This window comes from Aptenodytes forsteri, unplaced genomic scaffold (genome assembly GCF_000699145.1).
Source record: "Aptenodytes forsteri isolate BGI_AS27 unplaced genomic scaffold, ASM69914v1 Scaffold88, whole genome shotgun sequence".
In the NCBI taxonomy this organism is placed as follows: domain Eukaryota; kingdom Metazoa; phylum Chordata; class Aves; order Sphenisciformes; family Spheniscidae; genus Aptenodytes; species Aptenodytes forsteri.
The window spans coordinates 674483-697363 of record NW_008795948.1 but is presented as its reverse complement, the minus strand read 5'-3'; the positions used below and the strand labels follow the sequence as shown (position 1 = coordinate 697363).

The 22881-nt window shown below is 40.3% G+C and overlaps 1 protein-coding gene across 1 annotated transcript in view; it reads left to right on the top strand.

The window, feature by feature from the left end:
- The window catches only part of ACOX3 (acyl-CoA oxidase 3, pristanoyl), a 35096-nt gene extending 29157 nt beyond the window's left edge, over positions 1-5939 (top strand). The window contains exons 15-17 of the mRNA XM_009285373.1: positions 214-281; positions 974-1060; positions 4665-5939. Coding sequence (XP_009283648.1) covers positions 214-281; positions 974-1060; positions 4665-4784 — 275 coding nt within the window. The 3' untranslated portion in view covers positions 4785-5939. The remainder of the gene's footprint in view (positions 1-213; positions 282-973; positions 1061-4664) is intronic.
- The last annotated feature ends 16942 nt before the right edge of the window (positions 5940-22881 follow it).

Sequence of the window (22881 nt, the reverse complement as noted above, 5' to 3'; positions counted from 1 at the left end):
CAAGATGCTGTAGTGTAGCTTGTTAATGCAAAAGGCTCCAAATGTCTTAGATTAATGGTTTTGCAGTCAACTCATTAATGAAAGACAGTCAATCCAATTACACAGGAGCATCTATTTAGTCTCTTGAATACTGAACTGATAAACTCCTTTGAAAAAAAGATTGTATCAGTGTAATTTTAACTGGTATAAGCTTCTTTGTGAATGTATTTGCAGGTGGCTATGCTTCTGGTGAAGAAGCTGGTAGATTTATTCAGAATGCTATTCTGGAGCTATGCTACAGGGTAAGCCTTCAATATTGTTTGTTGTGATTAAATAAAAATATAGTATACAAATACTAAAAAAGAGATACATCAGTTATTCTGTATTTCAAGGTGTAAATTAGCAGGATATTGCATTAATAGTTTCTGAATAACTTTCTGTAAGGTTTAGTAACTCATTGACCCTGAATCTAGTCCTAGTTTATTTACCAAAAAATGAAAAACAATATATCTTACAAAATAATACTCTGTGATTTGTGGCCTTGCAATCTTCATTGGAAAGCCAGTGAAATACTGCAGTCCAGTTTTATTTATTTAATTATTGTGTTAGCTCGTGAATTTTTTTTCTCAACACAAAAGCTTTTCAAACTGGATTATATTCTTCGCAGGTAAGCAAAATTTCAAAGAAGAATCTGGATGTTATGTTTTTAAAGTTCAAAAATACATGGTTTTATGTGTGTAAACAGTACCACCTTGGTTAAAATTTGTTTTAAAACCCATAAGCAAAGGAGGAAAACATTTAAAATACAATCTCTTTTGGCAATTACCCTGGGAGGAAAAAAAGCAAAATGAATCTAGATTCCTTATTGTGGATTTATCTTAAGTTACCAATAGCTGGTACCATATGAAAATAATCCTTACGCTGCTCTGTAGTTCACAGGTAGCCATAGACAACTACAGAAGTTGCCAAATGCATGTCTGTTGTTTTTAAACAGTTGAAAGATGATGCAGTTGCCCTGGTTGATGTCTTTGCTCCTCCTGACTTCATTCTCAACTCTCCCATTGGTAAAGCTAGTGGAGAGGTAAGAAAACCCATTTTAAAATTTGTAAATTTAATCATTAAGAAGGATATTGCCTGTAAATAGCCATAACATATTCAAGACACTTCACAGCTACAAAGGAAAAGGAAGACACTTTTTCAGTGGAAAGTACCAGAGTTAAGTTGATGTCAGCAGAAAATGACATTTTGCATATGCTGGAGTTAGCCTTCAATGAGAAACTCATACAGTATTGCTCTAGTTTGCTCTTGTGGGCATCTGTGCTGCTGAACAAAAAAAAATAAATTATACCATCCTCTAAGATTCCTTAAGGAGTAACATGTCTTTAGTATATAGCTTAATACCTTGGAGAGGTAGGAAGGTGTATTTCTTCTCTGCCTAGGACTTTTGCTGCCTTTATTGCTATTCATATTGCACCCAATTTGTGCGACGTTCATAGAAGTGGTGTAGAAATTATACCTTTCTTTTAATTCTTCATAAAATATTTATTTTAATAGGAGAAAGGAAAACTTAAAACTTGTTCCAGTTTAAAATTATATCAGAAATTGCACAATTCTTTGAGAATTCTGTTTATCCAGTGGGAATTCTAGGATATGACAGAGTATCTTGTACTAACCAGTGCAAGGTACAGCATTACCCAAGGGATCTCAGTAATCTTAATACAGACTTGAAGGATGCAGTTTTGTTAGCACCTCTCCTTGCTTTATGAATATATAATCCATCCTTGTTAAGGCTGAGAGATATTTTTTTGTATAGTCTAAATTACACAAAGCAAGAGCTGAATCAAGAGCATAAGGATGGCCATACTGGATCCAGTTCACAGAATACTCCGTAACTGACAGTTGCCAAGGAGAACACTGTATGAAACAGATGAAATATCAAGGTGTTCTTTCCCTGGTGTCTCAACTGTTGGCAGTCGGTGGTTTAAGAGATATCTCATGCCATAGGTTGTATTTGTATCATTCTGTTTAATAGCCAGAGTTGTATTTACCCTCCATTCATTTTTCCCATCCATTTTCAAATTCAGCTGTCCTTTGGCTTCCATGACACCTTAATTTCTATAATTTAATTATGAGTATTGTGAAAAGATACTTCCTAGTCGCAGTCCATATACATTTACTATCTGTGGGGGCCTTTTCGTTCCTCTGACAGGCCTTGTTTTCCTTCTCTGTATCTTTCCTGGTTCTGCCATATCCTTTCTGAGGTGTCATAACCAGACCTACAAGCAGGATTCAGGATGTGGGTGCAGCATGGATTTGGCTATACTAGGTCACGGTCCCCCTCTGCTTTTTTTTCCTTGACACACTTAAAGAGCTGTATTTCGTTCCAAAGTCTCAGCAAACCAAAATTCTTGCTTACTGGCCAACCCTACGCAGCAGGGCCAAGCTGTGGGATAACTATTATGTAGAGACTCGTGTCACAGTACGGTAGTTTGGTTTAGTGTGGATAGACCCTGTAGAGAATCACTAGAGCCTGGGGAGACTTGCCAGGAAGTTTGACAGGATTGCTGAGTCAAGTGTACTAGATGCTTTTCAGTATTCTCTGTGTCTTCATGTCTAAAGTTGTCCATCGTTCCCATGGTGATCAAGCAATACAGAAGGCAGCCCAGATGTTTCTAACGAGACACTGACCTAACAGAATGATGACTTTGGTAACAGTCTCTACAAATAAAGGAGGAAAGGCTAGCTCTACATATCCAGCCATCTCAACAAGAGGACTATAATCATCAGTGGAAACTTTGTTTCCATTTCTGTACATTTTGAGGATTACATTAATGAAAGAGGTTATGGGAGGAAAGCTCCAAAGGTAACTCTAAGAGAAGGAACATCATCTGTAAGAATGCTAAGAATATCTGTATTGGCCAAAAGCCCATTTTCACCCATTATTCTGTCTCTAACAGAAGCTGTGAGCAGATGCCATAGGCAGGAATGTAAAATATGGTGCAAGTACACAATGCCACAATACTACCCCCTTTCTAGCAGTCAGCTGGAAATTTCTTATCAGCAGCTGATAAAGCTGTCATGTGATGGATTTGGCTAGCTCCTCTAGCACTTAGCTCACACAAATATAGAAGCCACAGAGGCTTATTAATATTAGAGCTTAATATTAGGAATATAATATGTGAGACATGCAGATAGGACTCTAAACACTACTGACTTCCTCGTGTACTAAATATTTGGTAAGGTTTTTGTAAATTCATTGAGTTGTATTGAGAAAATAATTTCAAGCAGTGATATCCAACCCTGTAGAATTCAGGAAGGTTTTCTGAACTGCCTCTTAAGTCTGTGGTTTTCAACTTGTGTAAGTATTTTCAACTGAAATTTGAAAACGGTTGCCAATCCCTCACTCAAAAAAAACACTTAATAAAGCTCCTTGTCTCCTGGCTGTCTAATTCGCTATTCATTCCTATCTTTGCAACTTCTAAAAACCAATGCAAATATTTCAGTAAAAATTACAGTATGGTAAAGAATAGATTATCCAAGCATAGCAGGAAAATGAATTTAATTCAGGATAGCCTGTGTTGTACTGCAGTGGAGTGCCTTGCATCATGAGCCACAGATCATAATCAGAGCAGAAGAAAAGTTTCCAAATTTGTTATGGGCAGCTTTAAGCACTGAATAAGAATTTAGATTCTCTTTAAAAGAAACTTCGATGGTGTGGACGTCATTTGCCCATAGAAGCTTTGACAATCTCAGCTTAGGTATGCGAAGTTTTCGCTACATTTATTTCAAGATTAATTAAAAATTGTTAGACAATATTAAATCAAACTTGGAATTGAAGAAATAGTTAAGACTAGCCCACGTAATCAAGGCAAAAATGTATGTAATATTAAATATATTATATTTCGGTATTTATTTAAATCATCACAAATGTATAGGGCCAAGCCATCTTCTGATTGAGAAGAAAGGCTTTTCACTTTACATCACTGACTATGTTAATATTGTATTGTACTGTACTCCTACTTACTGCTGAAAGTATGGCCTTCCTTTCCTCATTTTTCTATAATATTATTTAAAGTTTCAAGCTTCAGTTAATTATGAACTGCCGAATATTGCTAAAATTATTCTTCTGCAGAATTTACTTCCCATGTACTTTTTTTTAACCGTTCCACATAAATTGCAAATTGATGAAGATGATGAATTAACATTCTGCTTATGAGAGAGGAACTTCTTATGCTTAGATCGAACAGTTCACATCTGGGAGAGAAGTTATGTTACTTTCCAGAAATGTGTTGAAATAAAGGTAAAAACAGACATGCACGCGTGCTTTCAGACACAGTCTTCAGGTTTAGACAGAACAAAGATTAGCTTAATATAACCTTGTTTCCAAATTTCTACCTTTGATAACACAACTCATGTCAAGTTGAAAACAAGAAATTATAAAGGTTACTGGTTTCCTGCTCTTATGCCAAAGATGGTCTAAATGATTTGCACAGATATCTGATGTTTACAGTACTTTGAAATTTTGTGCTTTATCTTTGTATTTATTCTTGCCTGCACATAATTATTCGCATTTGTTATCTAGAAATTCAACCACAATCTCATTTCAACCAATAAGTTAGATAATTTATCTTGCAGAAGTTTTCTTTGTTTTCTGTGTGAATTAACCCTTTTTTATTATTTTGCAGTTATATAAAAATATGTGGGTGGAGATCCTTCAAGGCAGCAAAGCACTGAACAGACCTTCATGGTGGGCAGAATTTTGCATTAATAAACCTGTTACAGGCAGGCTGAGGTCAAATTTGTAAACCAAACAACTTGTGAGAGGTTGGATGGGCCTGAGATGGATACCGTATTTCAAACATCAGGAGGAAATGAGACCATATGTCAAACACTGAAAATGAAAGAGATTTTCATAGAGAAGTGCCAAGTTTTAAAATAACTTTGAAATCAAGTCCAACTTGGTCTCAGGGACTGTTAACATAATAACGACAGGAGCAAGAGCAACATGTCTGCACACTATTCATATTTACACAATTAAATACAAAAAAATGAAGATTCATTGTGATTACTGCTTTGCAAAGTTTCTATAAAAGAAATGTTCCGATCAGTCTCTTGACTTTACTGTTGTATTACAGAAGTTAAATAATGAAAAAACATTTCCCACCAGGGATTATGAATAAGCTGAACAAAAGCAAAATAAAAGAGAATTTAAAGAAAAAAGACATCAAGAACACCAACAGTGATAAACCTGTATTAAGGGATGGGAATCATTTCTGACAGCCTCTTTGAAGACTGTGAAGCTATTCTGATTTACTTCATATGTCTCTGTGTTAAACTGTTTTATTGCTCTTTCAATGCAGGAGGGGATTGGGATTTTAGATAATCTGTCTCTGAGTTGTGTATAACTCTAGATGAAATTAATTGAAAACGACTCATTTATACATCTTTTTAAAAAAATGTATGGTAATGCAAACTTGTAAGTCTCATATACGTTCTTGGTTGGTTATAAGGTTTTCAGTACTGCAAAATAAGTATCAAGGCTGGGATACACTGACACGTAGAAACTGCATCTGTGTTTTAGGACAGAATATATTCAAATGAACTATTATAAATATGGTCTTATAAGAACATACAACAGTGATAGGCATTATTGAACATATTAGGATATTTTTCTTTCAGCTATATTAACTATCAAATACTTTTATTCACAAATGGAAGAGACTAACAAGGCTTTGCAGAATATTTTATGGTTTAGATATGCTGTGAAAAACAAATTCATTTTTTCCTTCATTGTATCTATGAGCTGAAGTACTGTTAAAACCTAACTCCTGTTGCCCTTACTGTTGTGAGCAATCCTATCAAGCCAAAGAGATTATTTTATGAGTTAAAAAATTGAGTATTATTTATGGCTGATCAGGGGTGAATTATGGTTTGGGCTATTAAATAAATGTGATTTCAATACTTAAGTATTGAATTCTACTTGAGCAGAATCAGACCCTTGTCCTTGTGGGGTTTTATAATTTCATCTGTTGTTGCAGTGTCAATATATGAAAGTTTGTAAGTCTTTGCAGACTGCCACAATGTGACCAAGTAGTTCTGTAGAGGCTTCTTTGATTCCATCTAAATCTGACACAGCTCAGGAAACATTTCATGGCTGGAGAATGCATTGAAAGGCTGGTGTTAAAAAGATTTCTCAGAGTACCTCAAGGTACATTTATTTACTAAACAGACTTTTTTTTTTTAAGTTTTAGTTTGTATTTTTGAGAGCAGTTTGTCAAAGAATCTAGGGACTCCAAGTGCGTAATAACACAAGTACAATTTAGGACAGGCCAGACGGAAGCTTTATTAACTATGATCATAGTGAGAGAACATTCGGAAAGCATCTCCCCCTCGGCTCCCCTGTTCTCGGCCAACTGATTGCAGAGACCCAACCTATATACCATTTCAGAAAGAAGAAAGAAAGAGGTGAGGAAAAGCAATCATTCCAACGTTAACAAAGCCAGGTATCCAGCCCTGGAGGCATGGACTCCTTAGGTAGCTTGCTAACTGCCACAATTCTAAGCAATCAAGCAGTAAATAATATGACTATATGAAGAGATGGCTCTTGGTGGAACCTGTAGTAGTGGCACAACCTGTGTTACCTTAGCTCAGAAGTGGGAAGTTGGAAACAGTCACAGACTGTTAGCTTTTAGTCGAAAGGAATGTCCTTTTAGTAAAGATAACTTCTTAGCCAGACCTCTCAGTCTTAAATATTAATAATTTTACCACCACAAGGTCAAGGTCAAGGTCAATTAAAGATGATCACCGTCAACACACTTCAGTAAAAAAAACCAAACAACAAGCAAACAAACAAAAACCCCAAAATGCCAAAACTGTTGTGTATAGTCCTGCTGGAAAAATGGATAAAACCTATCTTGTTAAACCTTACCTGTATATTTTTTTCTGCACTTCATTTTCTTTGCCAGAGATAGTCAGTGTTGCCTGTGTTTTTTCTGCCTCTATTCTTTCTGCTTTTCTAATGAGGTACCATAATTCAGGATGTCCCAATAGAAGCTCTTTGTCTAGCTGTTGAACTGTAGGGAACGATCAAAAATTTAGCCTTCTTTGCTGAAAAAAACCCCAGTATAAAGTATTTATTTTCTTTGAACTCTTTTGCCTCTTCTAATAATGTCCAATAGGTGGCATCATCCCATGGAAAAAAAATAGATCAATACAGCTAAATTCCTATCATTAGATATTATGGAGTCATGGAGTCTCATGAGTATCTTCATCTGTTTTCTGTACCTCTAGCAAATCCAGCAAGTCTGTGTTGCTTTCATTTGTGCAGACCTGAAGGAAGTAGGCAGAGCACGTTATGCCCAATATCCAGTGTGAACACCACGATCGCTGACAGTGAAAGGGGCACACGGGGAAGAGACGCCCTGCTCCATAAAATGCAGAGACCAGTAGCATTGATCTGCCACTCTACATTCTGTGCTATCAATTGATCAGTAGCATTATTTCACTGTCTTACACTCATGCGATTTCACCATCACCTCTGAGCTCTTCATAAGTGATACAGTCTTTTCCTGCCTCCTTCCTCGCAGCTGGGAAGCAGAGCTGTATATAAATCTTCATATAGACTATGTCTATTTATGAGGCCTTTGTAGCCCAGAAGAAAAACCAAAGGTGTTTGGCATGTAGCTTAAGCCACCTTCATCCAAAAAAACCCCTGAGAAATCAGCTGTGTCACAGTAGAACAGACCTGAAGACCCAATGAGCCCCAAAGATACCCGCCGAACACATGACAAGAAAACCAGACACCTCTGTAGAAATATATCCCTAAGCTGTTCCTGCTAATCTTATTTATTATGACTATTTAGTCAACATCCAAACTCCCTGATAAAAGCTGAGTCCCTCTGTGCTGATAAGGACTGTACAAACTGGCAGGAAAGTGTGCTGTTTGTTCTGAAAAGCTTCTAACTTCGACTAGAGAAAGCACTGCAGAGAGTGCATCATCAAGAACGTGATTGTGGGCAGGCAAAATGGGATACTCGGTAAAATGTCACACTTATGGACACTAATATGCACGGTCACACAGCTTGCACTAAGCTTAGAGCTTCACGGGATCCTTGGATACCCACACAGTTAATGGCAGGAGTTAGACACCCAAGCACTAAAGCTGAGATAAGTAAAATCAAAGCAGGGGTACCATGAGGCCTTGGGGATTTACTCTTTGTAACACCCCACATCTCTGTACCCCAGCCGTGGGGTGATGGTGGCTGCTCACCAAGACTGTTTGCAAGCTCAGCGCCAGGTGTTCAGCAGCTGTTGGCCTTTATATGCTGCCCGCAAAGGCTATCTCCATTTACTCTCACAACCAGCACAAAGCCATGGCGCAACAAAGGCAAGCTCATTCTATGGGCCAGAGCCACTCTGCACTCAGTAATTATCAAAACTCTAATATTTTCTGTATGAACAGGTGGGTAACCATTCTTTAATCAGTTATCACTATGAATTAACATAACCTGTATGTTAAGCCAGACCTGCATAATCAAATGAGCAAAGCATCCATTTCCTCTGAAGTCAACAAGAAGCCAGAGGTTCTAGAGGTCTTCGACATCCAGCTTCTCAGAGCAGCAGAAATTGTAAGTGTGAACTTGCAGAGTTGCAGCGTGGAGGGAGAAAGATGTCATGAAATTTGGCATCCAATTCTCTACTAAATCATAGGGCAATAATTCAACAGCTACCACAAGATGTCATTATTATATGCAGTTTGTTCCTCTTCACGGGACATCAAATAAAAGAGGCCTCTGGCAGAACAGAAAAGTCATTTCCCTCCCAGTTCAAACGCCAAATAGATTTGGATGTGTCATTTTAGCTTGGTTGGGGAGCTGAGTCAAAGGCTGTCTAATAGCTTCAGTCCAAAACAATCTGGCCATGGGAATCTGTCCTTTCAAGCTGCCACATGAAGGCACCTAAATCTGTCACCAGAAAGTTGAATCCAAGTAGGCCTGAAAGAGCCCTAGCCTACTGCTTCTCCTGTGCCCACGATGGCTTCTCTTCCAGATAGTGGCATTCTTCTTCTTTGTGACTTTGTCAAGCCACCTACCTGCCAAGGGTATTCCAAACTGGTTTCCTCTGGGTTTTCTACCAGAAAAAAACCAAATTGTTCATGTGCACTGAATGCACACATCTCTCTTGCTGATGTGGCTAGATAAATACGTGAACATTTAACATCATCTTTCGTAGGAGCGATGGTGTCGGGAGAAAGGCTTAGGGAGCCAGATGGAAGGAAGCCCTACCATCTTTACAGCTGCAGTTCTGTGGATACAGGTTTCCCAGAGGTGCTTGTTTTCTGCAAAGATAAGTAGACTCAGATGCTGCCATTTCTGTCTGAAAGCCTCTTTCCCACTGTAATACATGATTTATCATGCGTTCTGCAGGGTGGCAAGTTTCTCTTCTGTTTGCCTTTATTCATGTATTTTCTTTACTGACTTAATGTGTTTTCAAACCTGAGTGGTGATTTAACACTAGCACATGCTATCAGCATGACCGGTCTCTCTCTCAGATGCACCCACACGGACATCACGGAGGCCTGTGTTTCCTCTTGTAGCACTGTACCTCCACGGGCCTTAGCAATGTTTTGTTATTCCCAATTCTCATTAGCCTGAGATCAGAGTAGGGCTCCAGATCATTTTGGCTCGGTTCACTGGCCTAAGGAGCACCATAAGCAAAGGGGAGCTCGCTGCATGAGACATCCATGTGATAGTATAATCTGAGACAGACAGATCCAGCCACGGGAAGGTCAGCTGTGATCACAGCAGGCTGCCCACAACGCTGCCAGTGGGAACAGAAGCATAAAGCTTCACTCTTCTCCAAGCAAGTCAAGTCACAGGTTTATCAAATACAAGCAGAGCATTTCACATCATTTCTTTTCAGAAGCAGAAAGAGAGATAAATGCAGTTTTTGCTAAGAGCAACAGTTCTGCTGGCTACCTTGCCTTTTTCTTTCCCAAATTTTTGCAGTCTGGTTGCATTTGTTCAGCATTCCCACAGCATGAACCTCTCTTGAATAAATGCAGTTTCCATCAGGATTTTCTTCACTGTGTTTGTCAAAGAATAGATCGGCAAGTGTGTGGCTAGAACAATTCCCAGTGGATTTCCTGAAGCAAATTTACACATTATTTTACATTTTTGTTTGGGAACTATGGTCAGCTTTAGTATCCGGCATCTGCTGAGATTTGCAGAAGACTCCAAGTACCCAGTGTCAGTGGGCAATAGCCCCCTTCACCTGCCCATGTTCTTCCATCCTCCTGCAGAGCGCCCTCTGCACTCATTTCACTTACTTGTCATCTTCTCTGTACTCATAGCTTTGCTAAAAACTCATTTTTGCCAAATCATAAAATATCCATTGTTATTCCTCCTTTTATGCAAAGAATATTTTTAAGTTGTAAGTTCTTTGATAGAGAAAACGCCTCAATTCATAATGATAATTTCGTTTAGAAGGACAATTGCTTGCAGTGTACGTGCCACGGAGAGACAACCAGGAACTGGAAAACAGCCCGTGGGAGGACCAACATGGGACTCTAGTTTGGTCAGATCTGTAACTGTGATAGAGATGTGCCTTGTGATTTCAACGAGTGATCCGTGGGCCAGGACACCTTCTAAAGCATCCGGAGAAAAGCAACTCTATTGCCAATATGCCGTAGAGCACACACCGCACACTGGCCCTACCACCTCCACGAGGTCTTTTGGGGCAGCCTGTACATTAGCAATGGAAAACCACTGCCTGAGAATGAAACCTCTTCTAACAGTGCAATAGGTTATTTTTGTAAAATGTAAGAATCAAAACAAGACTCTACAGACAGACATCATTCCCTATAGCAAAAATACAAGCTGTGATGATAAAATTGTTTATAATGAAGCAAAAAAAGTACCCAACAAGTAGTTCTGCACTCTATTTACGTGCTTTTGTCACTGGGATGTGATGAAATACTTTCCAGTCCCTCAGTAACCCCAGAGGATGTTAAGCATCACATACTATGGTAAACACTTTAAAATCAGCAGACCCATATAACTGGCAACAGAAGATTGTGAAGACTTGATTAGGAAGGTCATCGGCCTGCTCATACTCATTTCTGTTATATTTAAGAGTACCAAAGAACTTCCACCAGATTAGAGTTTGCTGGATATTATACCAAAATTTTAAAAGGACAAACAATTGGTGAACATAATTCTATCACAAGCAAAATAATGGAAAATCTGAAGGAGGATTCAACTAATAAAATAATTAGCATATAGTAATACAATAAATATCAATCAGAAAGTTTATAGAAAATAGACTTTGTCAGACAAACCTGATTTCATTCTTGAAGGAGTTCCCAGGTATTCTTAAACTCTGTTTTTTGAATATATGTGACATGCAATGTACATATTTACCTCTAAGATGCCATAGTTAGTGTCACATGACACTGTGATTAAAAAATCAGCATTCTATCTATCAGTAATACACATTTTAATTGGATTAGGAACTTCCTGACTGACAAGATCTCAGAAAGCCATCAGTGAAGAAATCATTGTGTGTGCTTTAGGGGTGTTATTAAGGATAATCCTAGACCTGCCACTGCTTATTATTTTCCTCAGCGAGCTGGAAGTAATTCTAAAATCTCTTTTACTAAAATGTGCAGAATTGGTGGACTGGTAAATAAAGGTGAAAACAGACTTGACATACAGCGTAGTCTGAAATGCTTAATAAGTTTAAACCAGCCTGTTTTTGCTGATCCAAGTATGCAACAGCTTCTTCAAAAATATAGGGATAAAGAGAGATTTTGTCATTCTGGGTCAGACAGAGCCGAGATGAGGTGAATGCTTTCCTCTCTGCACTGGCTGATTGCTCTCATCAACAACTGACCTGCATTGATGTATTTGGGAGAGAAGGATGTGTTTTACAATTTCTTTCAAAGGTTACACGAGTGTCACAGGAAGAGTACAAAAACGTGTGATCCTTACAACCTTGACATGATCAGAGAATTGTTTGTTGTCCAGCCCCAGTTTTAAAAAAGCCACATCCGAAGTTAGACCCATAAAAATGCCAGCCTGCCTGGAAGATGGAAACTGTGTTGTGGAAAGTGAAAATTTCTACGAGTAATTCTGTCTCTGCTCACAGAAACCGGGTGCCAGGCTGCTGCTTCCTCACGGCACAAACCAGCAAAAGCTACAAAAAAGAGCAACAGTCTTGACTTCAAAGCTGGAGAAAAGTGTGGTACAACAGGAAACTGGACAAACTCAATGTTTAGCATGTCAAAGAGGAGCTTAAAATATGATGCGATTACAGTATTATCGGCTTGTCCGAAAGTGGAACAAAATGTTGAATGTCAAAACAAATCTAATTTGTGTCCAATCACTCGGGAGAGATTTAAGGAAATGGTTTACTTTGAAGGAAAGTGTGTGCGTATACACACATTATTTGGGACGCCCAAACAACGGTCTATGGTTTTGTTACATGCTCTACCAAGATCCTTTAAATCTCCTTTTCAGAACGGCTGGTGCTATTTGAACTGCCCTCCATAAAAGTACTTCTCTGAGTGTCATTAAATAATGATGTTTTTTTTAAGCCCACACAAACACTTGGCTTTTTCTATCTGGTTTATCAATGATGAGTGTTTGCAAAGTCCAGAACTGAGCACTGGCTGTATTTCACTAGTGTGATGGAGGAGCCAGGAAAAACATATCTCCTGGGAAGTATTCCCAGTTGTAAATTTATTTTTGACACATATAGTGTGGAATTGGGTTTCTGTGCTTGCTTTGATCTCTCTACAAATTCTTATTAAAAGAATGTCTTCCAGCTCCACAGAAACTGCATATCCTGTTCCAGTCCAAAGCTGTGGATAAAACCCACAGCCAGAAGCGCAGGGCAGTGGGAGCACAATTTTCACAAAGTATTTCTGTAGAAAAACTACCTTTGCCACCGGAGGAAGGGTACCACCATCCGATCTTTGACAAGATCATAAAAAGGAAGAAACACACAAGTGCCTAAGACACTGAGCAAGCGGCAGCCCAGTTCCTCGCTCAACACACGAATATTTGCATGGTTGAGCTATGCTCTATGGCAGATGAAAACCATGTATTTTTTTCACAGCAGCCAGTTGCACCGAGCGTTGTTCATCCAAGGCACAACCCATGGGCACAGAGCCAGTCAGAGCCACTCTTTGGTCTTACTGGTGGGCTCTGTTCCAGGGTGGCCCCACGACCGTCACCAGATGATACTTTGGAGGTGGTGTAGTGCTGTCACTCTGTACTCTACTTGAGCTGGAGAAACCCACTCTTAGCCTGCGTAGTCCATTGTGCTTATAGTGAGAGCACGTGTTCAGGGGATTTCCCTCTATGTTTTTGGCTCATTTTTTGTTTTGGGTTTCATTTGGGTTTTTTTGACGGGGAGGGAGGATTAAAGAAAATTTTACCTTTCTATCTACCAGGTTGTCTGTTCTAACAAGCAAGGAAGTAGGCACAGCATTACTTAGCCATGTTATGGTTTCTCCTCCTCAGTGTCCGTTTTTCTCGTGTCTCCTCATAATACTTCAGCTGTGAGGCCAGTTCCACAGAAAAAGTTGGAGCATTTGCAGTTTTATTTCTGTTGCCAGGCTCCCTGTTCATTCTGGGAGGATTCCATATGCAACCAGAGGATGATTTTCCTCTGTGTTAAGAAATAGTCCTGGCACTAAACTGTTTGAGTCATCTTTCTGTTTGCTTGACTTCTCCCATAATAATATTATCCAAAGCTTGATTCACCAGCTAATCTCACAAGGCAAGATTTTAGATGTTTAAAGAAAAAAAAATCTTTTCTTGTTTTTTTCATTTTGACCTAAGAAAGCTCAGAGTTGAAAGAGTCATGCTGTACTTTGCTTCAACTGAGGTTAGAGAGCAAAAACTTCTACAGAAAGGTACATCCCTTAAATGTTCAATTTGCAACATGATTGATTATGGTTTGTTTTATTTGGGAGGAACATGGTAGCATCATCAATTAGTAGTGAGGTGTGTCTTGCCACTTCTCAGAATGCCCTGGTTTCAGCTGGGACAGAGTTAATTTCCTTCCTAGTAGCTGGTACAGTGCTGTGTTTTGGATTTAGGGTGAGAACAATGTTGATAACACACCGATGTTTTAGTTGTGGCTAAGCAGTGCTTACACTAGTCAAGGACTTTTCAGCTTCCCGTACTCTGCCAGCGAGGAGGTGCACGAGAAGCTGGGAGGGGGCACAGCCAGGACAGCTGACCCAAACTGGCCAAAGGGATATTCCATACCGTGTGACGTCATGCTCAGTATAGAAGCTGGGGGGAGTTGGCTGGGGGGGCAGCAACTGGCGTGGGGTGAGCAGTTGCATCACTTGTTTTTCCTGAGTTTTGTTCCTCTCTCTCTCTTTTGTTGTTTTCCTTTTCATTACAATTTATTATTATTATTACTATTATTATATTTTATTTCAATTATTAAACTGTTCTTATCTCAACCCACGAGTTTTCTTACTTTCAGTCTTCCGATTCTCTCCCCCATGCGACAGGGCGGGGGGAGGGTGAGCAAGTGGCTGTGTGGTGCTTGGTTGCTGACTGGGGCTAAACCATGACACAGAGCCATCATGTTACCTCTGAATTACCAGAATGATTCTCTCATATGCATTCAAATTCCTTTTCAAGGATGCAACAGTAGTTCAAGAAAAACAATTAAAAGGTCCCACACAGACTCACTCTTAGGTGTTCCTACATCATAAGAGTTGAGGTGACTCAAGATGTCATCTGGTCAAACGCTGTTCTTCAAGATTAACTATATCTGTGTTAGTCCTTAAATCTGACATTTTCTTGAATACAGATTCAATATTAAATTGTAATTAACATACTGGAACAGGCAGGCATGGCTGTTATTCTAGAAATTGAGTATTTTTTCATCACATGTTTTTGTAGATTCTTGGTGGAGAGAGGAGGAGAGCTTACTGTAATGCACAAGAGATGAAATCACAGCCCAGGGTCCCACCATCTTAAGTGCTGTACAAAGCTCTTGCAAATATATCTCCAAAACCTTGCAATTTAAATAGAAGACGAGAAATAATGCACTATGAACAAATTAATATCAGTACTGGATAGCACTATGTGCAGCAATCTCAAAGTTCCAGTTGCCATTTTTAGCCAAATTTTTTATAAACATGGTGTCAGGGGAGTTTTACTGTGAGATGTAAAAGAAGCTAATGGGAAACTTATCTGGAAATTTTCTGAGAGCTTCCTAATTTGGAAAGGGAGCTTATGAGAAAACAGGTAGCCAGCACTTGGCATCGAGGATGGCATCATGGAGGCTGGAGTAAATATCCTATCAGTGAATGAAAGATTTCAAAATTGGTGTTGGGCTATGATGAGTCTTGAGAGTAAAGACCAAGAGCTTATACTTAGTCTAACATAGAAGACAGTGGAAAGACACAGAAAGCAAGGGACAGTGCCAAGGTCTTGTGCTAAGAGAAAGTGCAAATAATCATCTCTTGTATTTGGCACCAAAATGATAAGGACAGAGGTACATTTGCCAAGGACAGAGAAAAGGAAATCATGGGTACATACTTTTATGAGTAAGTTTTACTGTATGAGAGAGAGGGAAGTCAATAGCTTTTGCAGAAAACTCAAAGGAGTTTTAAATTTTAGAGATAGCTTGGACATAAGGACCAGACTGACTGACAGTAAGTTTTCATCCACAGTGGAAGTCTCTCCTTAAACCGCTACTTTAAGTAATTACATCTGTTGTAATTTTTGTTCAGTTATTTTTTGCTTCCATATGTATCTAGGCAACACCTGGAATAATATTATTCTCTAAAAACTTCCAAAATCCAGTGGTCCATTGCAAAATGTTGCAACTTTTCCATTTTAAAGATACAGATTTCATACACACACACAGACACACAGACACACACTTATTTACAAAACTCAATCCATGCATGTGTGTTCAGGTGCAAAAATAAACAATTTTAAGCAGGCTTAGTCAAATAGTTTTCCCTCTGGTCGTTACTTCTTTTTGTCAGAATTCAGCCAGAAATCAATGGGTAAAGCTAGGGGAGGGGGTGTGTATTTTTTTAACACGGAGTCATAACATTACCACAGTAATCAATTCCTTATGAAAGCATTCTGAATGGCAAAGAGATAATAAGGAACTATTTGTGATATGGTATATTAATTAGAATTATAATGAAGGTTAATAAGATCATTATCTCAAGAGTTGCACTGTAAAACGTGGGAGAGGGAATTCTCTTGTTACATTCAAGAATTGCAGCAGAACTGCGAGTATATTTTACATTTTAAGTTTATGAAAAAAATTGGATAATCTCATTTGTCTAATGAAGTTGCAGTTATATTTTTGAGTAATAAAGTCACGTAGGGGAATTACTGTTACTCTAACAAATGCATCGTACAGAAGATATTATCGTTTTAATTACCTCAAGATGTTTAGAGCTATTTCCTTTTAATTAAAAATCAGAGGACCTAATAGCAGTGGTATGCCTAAATAGCCCAGGGAAATCATTTGTTGATCTGTGGTTGCTATGAGAATATTCAGAACTATAGATTGTCTGTGGATTAACATATAGCTATGTAAACTTATAAATGCTTTGAAAAGCTTGAAGGTTTAATGCAAACTGCATTTTGATGCATACACCCTCTCTAATTACTTAAGCAATGTGTTTTAAAGGATTACATTGTATTATTTTCACACTTCAAAGGCAGACTCTGTCTAAAGCCCTTCCTTACGAATTTCCCTACGCAGTGCACCTATACAAACTCTGCCATGTCTCATGCAGGTTACAGTGCGGGTGTGTGGCAAAGCAAGCAAGTCAACGTTTAAACCACACAAAGAAACCCCACCACTGAACAGTCAATAGCAAGCAGTGGCCCCTGAGCCGAAGGTTTTCAGCTTATGAAGGGTCCAGGGACCTTAAGAAGAAGCGAGCAGCCCCCTGGCACGTAGGAAGCTGCCTCCTCAGCACCAGGGGTGTGCACTGGCCGACCCTGCGCGCACGGGAACCTGGGGGCAGAAGACCCAGGACAACAGCTCCCTAAAAGCAGTACTTTGTTATCCTCTAGCTGAGCCAGAGCACACGGACAGGCTGCATTCACATATCACCTGCTGTCTAATACGGCTGGTCTAGCAGTTTGGGGAATGTCGTCTTTCTTTGTCCTCAAACTTCATGAAGCATGTGAGTGATGGGGTGTAAAACTGGTTAAGTCTGGCAAAGATCACAGGTATGGGTCAAATCTGAGCAGCAACGGTGTGCGTTTTGGAAGAGTCACAAGGGGGGTACTAAGAAGACAAGCTGTTGTTTTCCTCATCGCAGCAAGCGTAAAGCATAAGGCACGGCCTGAACCCAGTGCCTTGGGCCATGTGGTTTGATGCCACCTGCCCATCCCCAGTGGTCCAGACAAGAAGAGCATCTGCGGAGGTTTGGGCTGAAACATCTGCACGTCACTCCATAAACACAGCTTACCATATGTTAGCAAATTACTGAAGCAGCCTGTGATTCAAGAGGAGGACTTCCGATGAAAGCAGAGGAAGAGTATATGTGAAAAATCTTTATAACTATGCTACCGTGTGATCAGAAGCAAATTTATAATTGCAGCAATGTAACAGCTGCAATTTATAAATTTATAAATTGTTTATGCAGCAATGTAACAGCTGACACAGCTGTTTTCTCCTCCCACTTGTCAAATTCCATTTTATTTTCAGCTATTTTGACATTTTGGTTATTTTGATGAAATACATTTTACCATATTGCTTTACTGCCTTCTCTGATTTGCCTCATGATTTAAAGATACTGTGAAATGGTTAAAGTCCCAAATATGGACAAATTGGGAGTGTATACCATTACATCTTCCTCAACAGTGAAAGAAACAGGGATTTCTAGACAGAATTCATCCCTTTCAGGGGGCTCTGCTAAACACAGGAAGACAGCTCTGTTTAGAGATGTCACTTTGCAAAGCTAAGCAATGCCCCCCAGTGACATTACACCAGCGGCTCAGTATGATGAAGCAAAGTTCTGCCTTGCTTATCACCTCTCCTAAAAATATTCCTATCTCCAGGAAACAAGATCTCAGAAACCACCGTCCATCTGCTGCCAGCTGGCATTTGTGTCTCAGTAGAAAAGCCAGAAGACAGCCACGAAGGCTCAAAAGCAAGATTTCTGATTTGTGTGCAATTTTGGTCTAATTTGAACAGTTACCATGGGTTTGTTTCTTTTTTAATTTTCCACAAACAACTCCTCAGAAAATCAGTTGCAGAAATGCTGCTACGTGGTCTTCCAGAAACTATGTTCCAGAATCCTCCTACTCCTTTGAAACTGGCCTACTGTTTTGTCACAAGATCTCAAAAGCTTTACCTCTGGCTAAAATGTAGACACGAGAGAACATTGTTCAGCCCCTCTCTTGTCTCTTCCCTTCATCATCTGTGTACCCCCACCTTTCTATAAGCTTACCTTCCTGTCCCACAGCAATGTGGAGGGCAGAGTTGCATCCCTCGTTGTTGTCAGTGGACCATGCTGGTGGGCCACCAGCTCACGCAGCTTGGCTTTAGTCTTTCTTTCAGCCAGGTTTCTACTGCCATAACCTTAGTCCACGCTGTCACATCCGCCTCCAACCCTTTAAATTCCCAATACAAGGCATCTGTATACAAAGTCACGTAATGAGGTAGCCCTGTGGGAACCTTATGCCTCAGATCAGGTGACAGATACACATCTATGAGCCTGTCTGGTCACAGGAGTCCAAGACATACGGGCTCATGTGATAGTGGAAGGAGTGCATGGGGGTGGTAGATTTGCAGTGCTGCACTGAGGGTGTCTGAGATGCACTCACCAGGATGCGTGGCTCTCTGAGCTAGTGTGTCACCCTGGTTTCCTGTACTTGCACTTGTATTCTGTCTCAGGAGACCTCACATCTGGCCTATATGAAAAGGAAAAGCAATAAATTCAGTCACCATAGGATTAACCGAGCTACACAGACGCCACAAAACTATTGGGAGCAGGGAGCCACAGTTCTCCAGCTACCAGCCCAGAGACGTGAGCATGTGACAGCAAGCATGAACCACTCAACATCTTGCCTTGCTTTTTCCATTTCCCATCAAAACAAGTCCTCTATTCAGCCTGATGTGACTCTCTCAACCTCTCCCACTCTGCTGCCAAGCCAAGCCCAGGATTCCCACAGCTCCCCTCTCATCCCACAGTGCTCTAGCCATTTCCCCCATTCTCCTCTACTCCACTACGTCCTAATTCTCCTCCCCATAAATATTGATGTATGTAATTCACTCTATTCTTGTGCCACTTTATCTGAGTGTCACTATGGTTTTTGACACAGTCAAGTTAACATACTGGAAATTCTCCTTTGACTCAAGTGCATTTATAGCCAGAGGCTCCTTTTCCTTCTTTCCTGGCTCTGGGGTTTTGCCAGTGGGACAATTTATATTGACGCAGGCTTAGCATTGCTAGGCCTCCTGCTCATGTCCCCTAGAGTCAGTGGGTACGAGGTGGCCCATGCTCTTCTCAACTACTTGGCATGTTAGCATTAAGCTGTCTGTAGCTTAACTCTTTGCTGGGAACTGTGTTTGATATAGTTCCCCCAAAGAGACAGAGAGAACAGTAGCATCATCCTGTACACACAAGTAAATAATAAAAGGCAACACATGAAAAAGCTATTGCCATTTCTTTCTACTTCCACCCACCGTGAGTAGCTAACCAAGGATGGACATTCTAAATGTCCCTCTGCAAGTACTGAGCAACCCTTATCATATTACAGATCTTCCTCATATAGGAGCTCTACAGGCACATTGAGCTGAAATTATGTACTCATGTTTGAAAATCTAAGCACTCGCAAGTTAGACATCTATACTGAATGGCAGTGGAAGCATAACCATCACAAGAGGGTTTTTTCAGCATCTTAAAGAAGTTGATGACTTGGGCTAAGAGGGTATAAATCGATAGTTTCTATGGCAAGACATTTTTTTATCCAAGATAAAGGTCAAGCACATCTGGAAGACATAATAGCTGCATCCTATAGAGACTACATCAACTATCTCGCTGCCAAAATCTACTATAAACAGGCACAAAGGGCCAATCTGCTGATTTTCCCAGCTGTCACTGGTTTATTTAAGAGGCTAAGTCGGTTTTCAATTATTGTTCTGTTAAGAAAAAAATGAAATCTATTGTGTAAGCTCTGTGCCAAATTGCCATTGCTGCATGCTACATTTCCTTGAATTTTGAAAAGCTCATGTTCTGTTGTCCTATTTATCTCCTTGGACTGCATATAATTATTAAATGGTCCCTAAAATCTTTTAGCCATTTCACAGAACAAGACAAACATATTTCCTTGAAATAGTTATAGCAAGAAATCTGCTTTAAATGGGACAACTGTTTGCTGTCTCAATCTATACTGTCCAATACACTTTTTAAATATGCCAATATTCATCCTGACTTTATTTTTGAAGGGCTAAACTAACTCACTGTAATAACATTACTCAAAACTGCGTGGCACAACTATGGGTGATAAAGGTATCACATGCAAGAACACAAGCATAAGAAGTTGTATATATTATGAACAGGAGAGGTGCAGGACTTGCTAATAGGAGGCACCCTGCAGACAGATGCATCCAAACCTGTGCTCTCCTCTGCAGCTACAGAGCCTGTTTCAGGACAGCACATGACATCCAGGAGGCTGCAGAGCTCAGAGCCCTCCTCTGTGGGTAAGGTTGAGTCTTTAAAACAATGCTGCCAGCAAGGAGGTGGCACTCTCCTTTTAAGTACCAACTCAGGGAAGGGAAGGACCACGTCCAGCTCCCTCCTTCGGTTGAGATGTCTGAAATGCACTTCCCAGAGAAGTGTCTTTACTATTTGCTTCTGAATGGTTTTGGAATCCCTCCTGTTGCTACTAGGCCCACGTGCATCCCAAGGTGTCAGAAGCAGAGCTACAGCTCAACAGTAGAAGGTTAGACTTGGTCCATGGGTCCCAGCTCCTTCTGTGCTCAGCAAAGCCCCCAGCACACAACCTTTCTTGATTTGCTTGTCTGAAGCTGAGCAGGAGGCATGTGGTCAACTGCATAATTGCATCACACCTTCAATGAGGCAACGCTTCTGACCAGGGTCTCCACCAGCTACTGCAATTCAAAGAGCTATCAGTTTATAGTCACCAGGCTGGGTATTTGTTGTGTTTACAAGAAAATTTAGAACAGTCTCAGTCTGATATTGGTTTGTGCATTTCATTCATCACCTGTAAAGTTGCTTGAGAGCTTAAAAATTAACAAAGGAGTATTAAATGCAGAGAAGCATTAAAATAGATGGACTTGCAGCAGCCGGTTCAAATGGACAGGAGGGAGGTTTAGGACAGCATGGTGAAGGTGAGGACAAAAAATGGCCATGTACAGTATAATTATAAAAATCTTTTTTTATTCTTTATTCTTATTCTTTTTTACAGACTAGGTAGAGTTAAACATTTGTGAAGATGATGATTCAGCTCCTTTATTTACATAGAACCTCTGTAGATCACCAGAGGTGGAGGACTATTAAATGCCTGCCTTATGAGGTGATTCATGAAGGGTGATTTGTTTTCCTCGGAACCCTGTGCTATTAGAGATGATAGGGCCTGGACTCAGTTCCAGGAGAAAGGGGAAGACAACACCAGCATGCAAGGGGAGAGGCTCTGATGAATCAGCACATCTGAGAAAACAGCAAACCTAGACCATAACCAGTGTGTTGACTGGGACCTGTTTGAGCAGCAGGTGCACGTTAGTCAGCATCTACCAGGAATATTCACGAATGCAAGCCCCAGTGTGCTTCACTGGGCACAACCCCAGCTCCCAAAAAATGTCGAAACCACCAATTCTGTGAAACAAAAAAGCAGGTCTTCCTCAAATACAAGTCAGGCAGGGTGGGAGGAAAACTTGGACTCTGTCTGCAAGCTGGACATTGGCCAAAGGGCCCTGAACACACTGGGGTGTGGAGGGACATGTAGGAGAAACATGGGAGGTTTACTCTCAGATTTTTACTCTGTGGATAGTGCCCGAGTGAGGAAATCACTTACAGTTTGTGATGCTTCATCAAGCTACGAGCTCAGCAATCCTCCATCTAGACCTACATTTAGCACAGAGGTTTGATGTCTGCACCAGCCTCTCCTGGCCTTAGATATCGACCGAATGGTGCAGCTGAGATGATCATCTCGAATCCCTTTATAATCACTGAATAGAAACAGGCAGTTACAGGGTATGGTTCATAACAGCTGTTTCAGAGGTCTATGGTGGGGTGAGATGAGCAGCATTCTATGTTGTGCATGAGGAGATCTAAGACACTAACAAATATTAGTTCCAGACTGGAATGGGGAGATAATTGGACTGTTAGGGGAGATACCTGTAAGTCTACATCTGCATGTCCCCACATCTGCTGTACTTGCACCCAACCAGCTCCAGTGAGATCCAGAAACAAGCCTGTGAATATCCGCCTACAGCCTCTGCCCTTTTCAGCTGTCATGGGGGGAAGGAGGAGTATATCCCACTGATGGAGCGATGGTCCCTTCGCTCCTGAAGAGCTGCTACTGAGCAAAAATATGAACAGGAGCCGGAGAGAGAGAAAGAAGATGAGAGCAATAACAACATTTCAGATTAGTTCAGTTTTTTGTGTCTCAAGAAGAGAAACTTTAGGCGACAGCTAAGATTGTTTGGGTGGGGGTATTTATTTACTTAAGTCCTACACTGGATATTAGATGCGTCAGTTAAACTGCAAGTTTTGTAGGAAACAACCTGTTTATCCAGTGTCTAACACAAGGGGGATGAATCAATACCATCCCTCTTTAAGCGGTGTTATAGACAAAAGTAAAAAAGCCCAGGAACCCAAACTGTACCTGCCAGTGAAAGGTACCTCTGCAGACCCCGGGG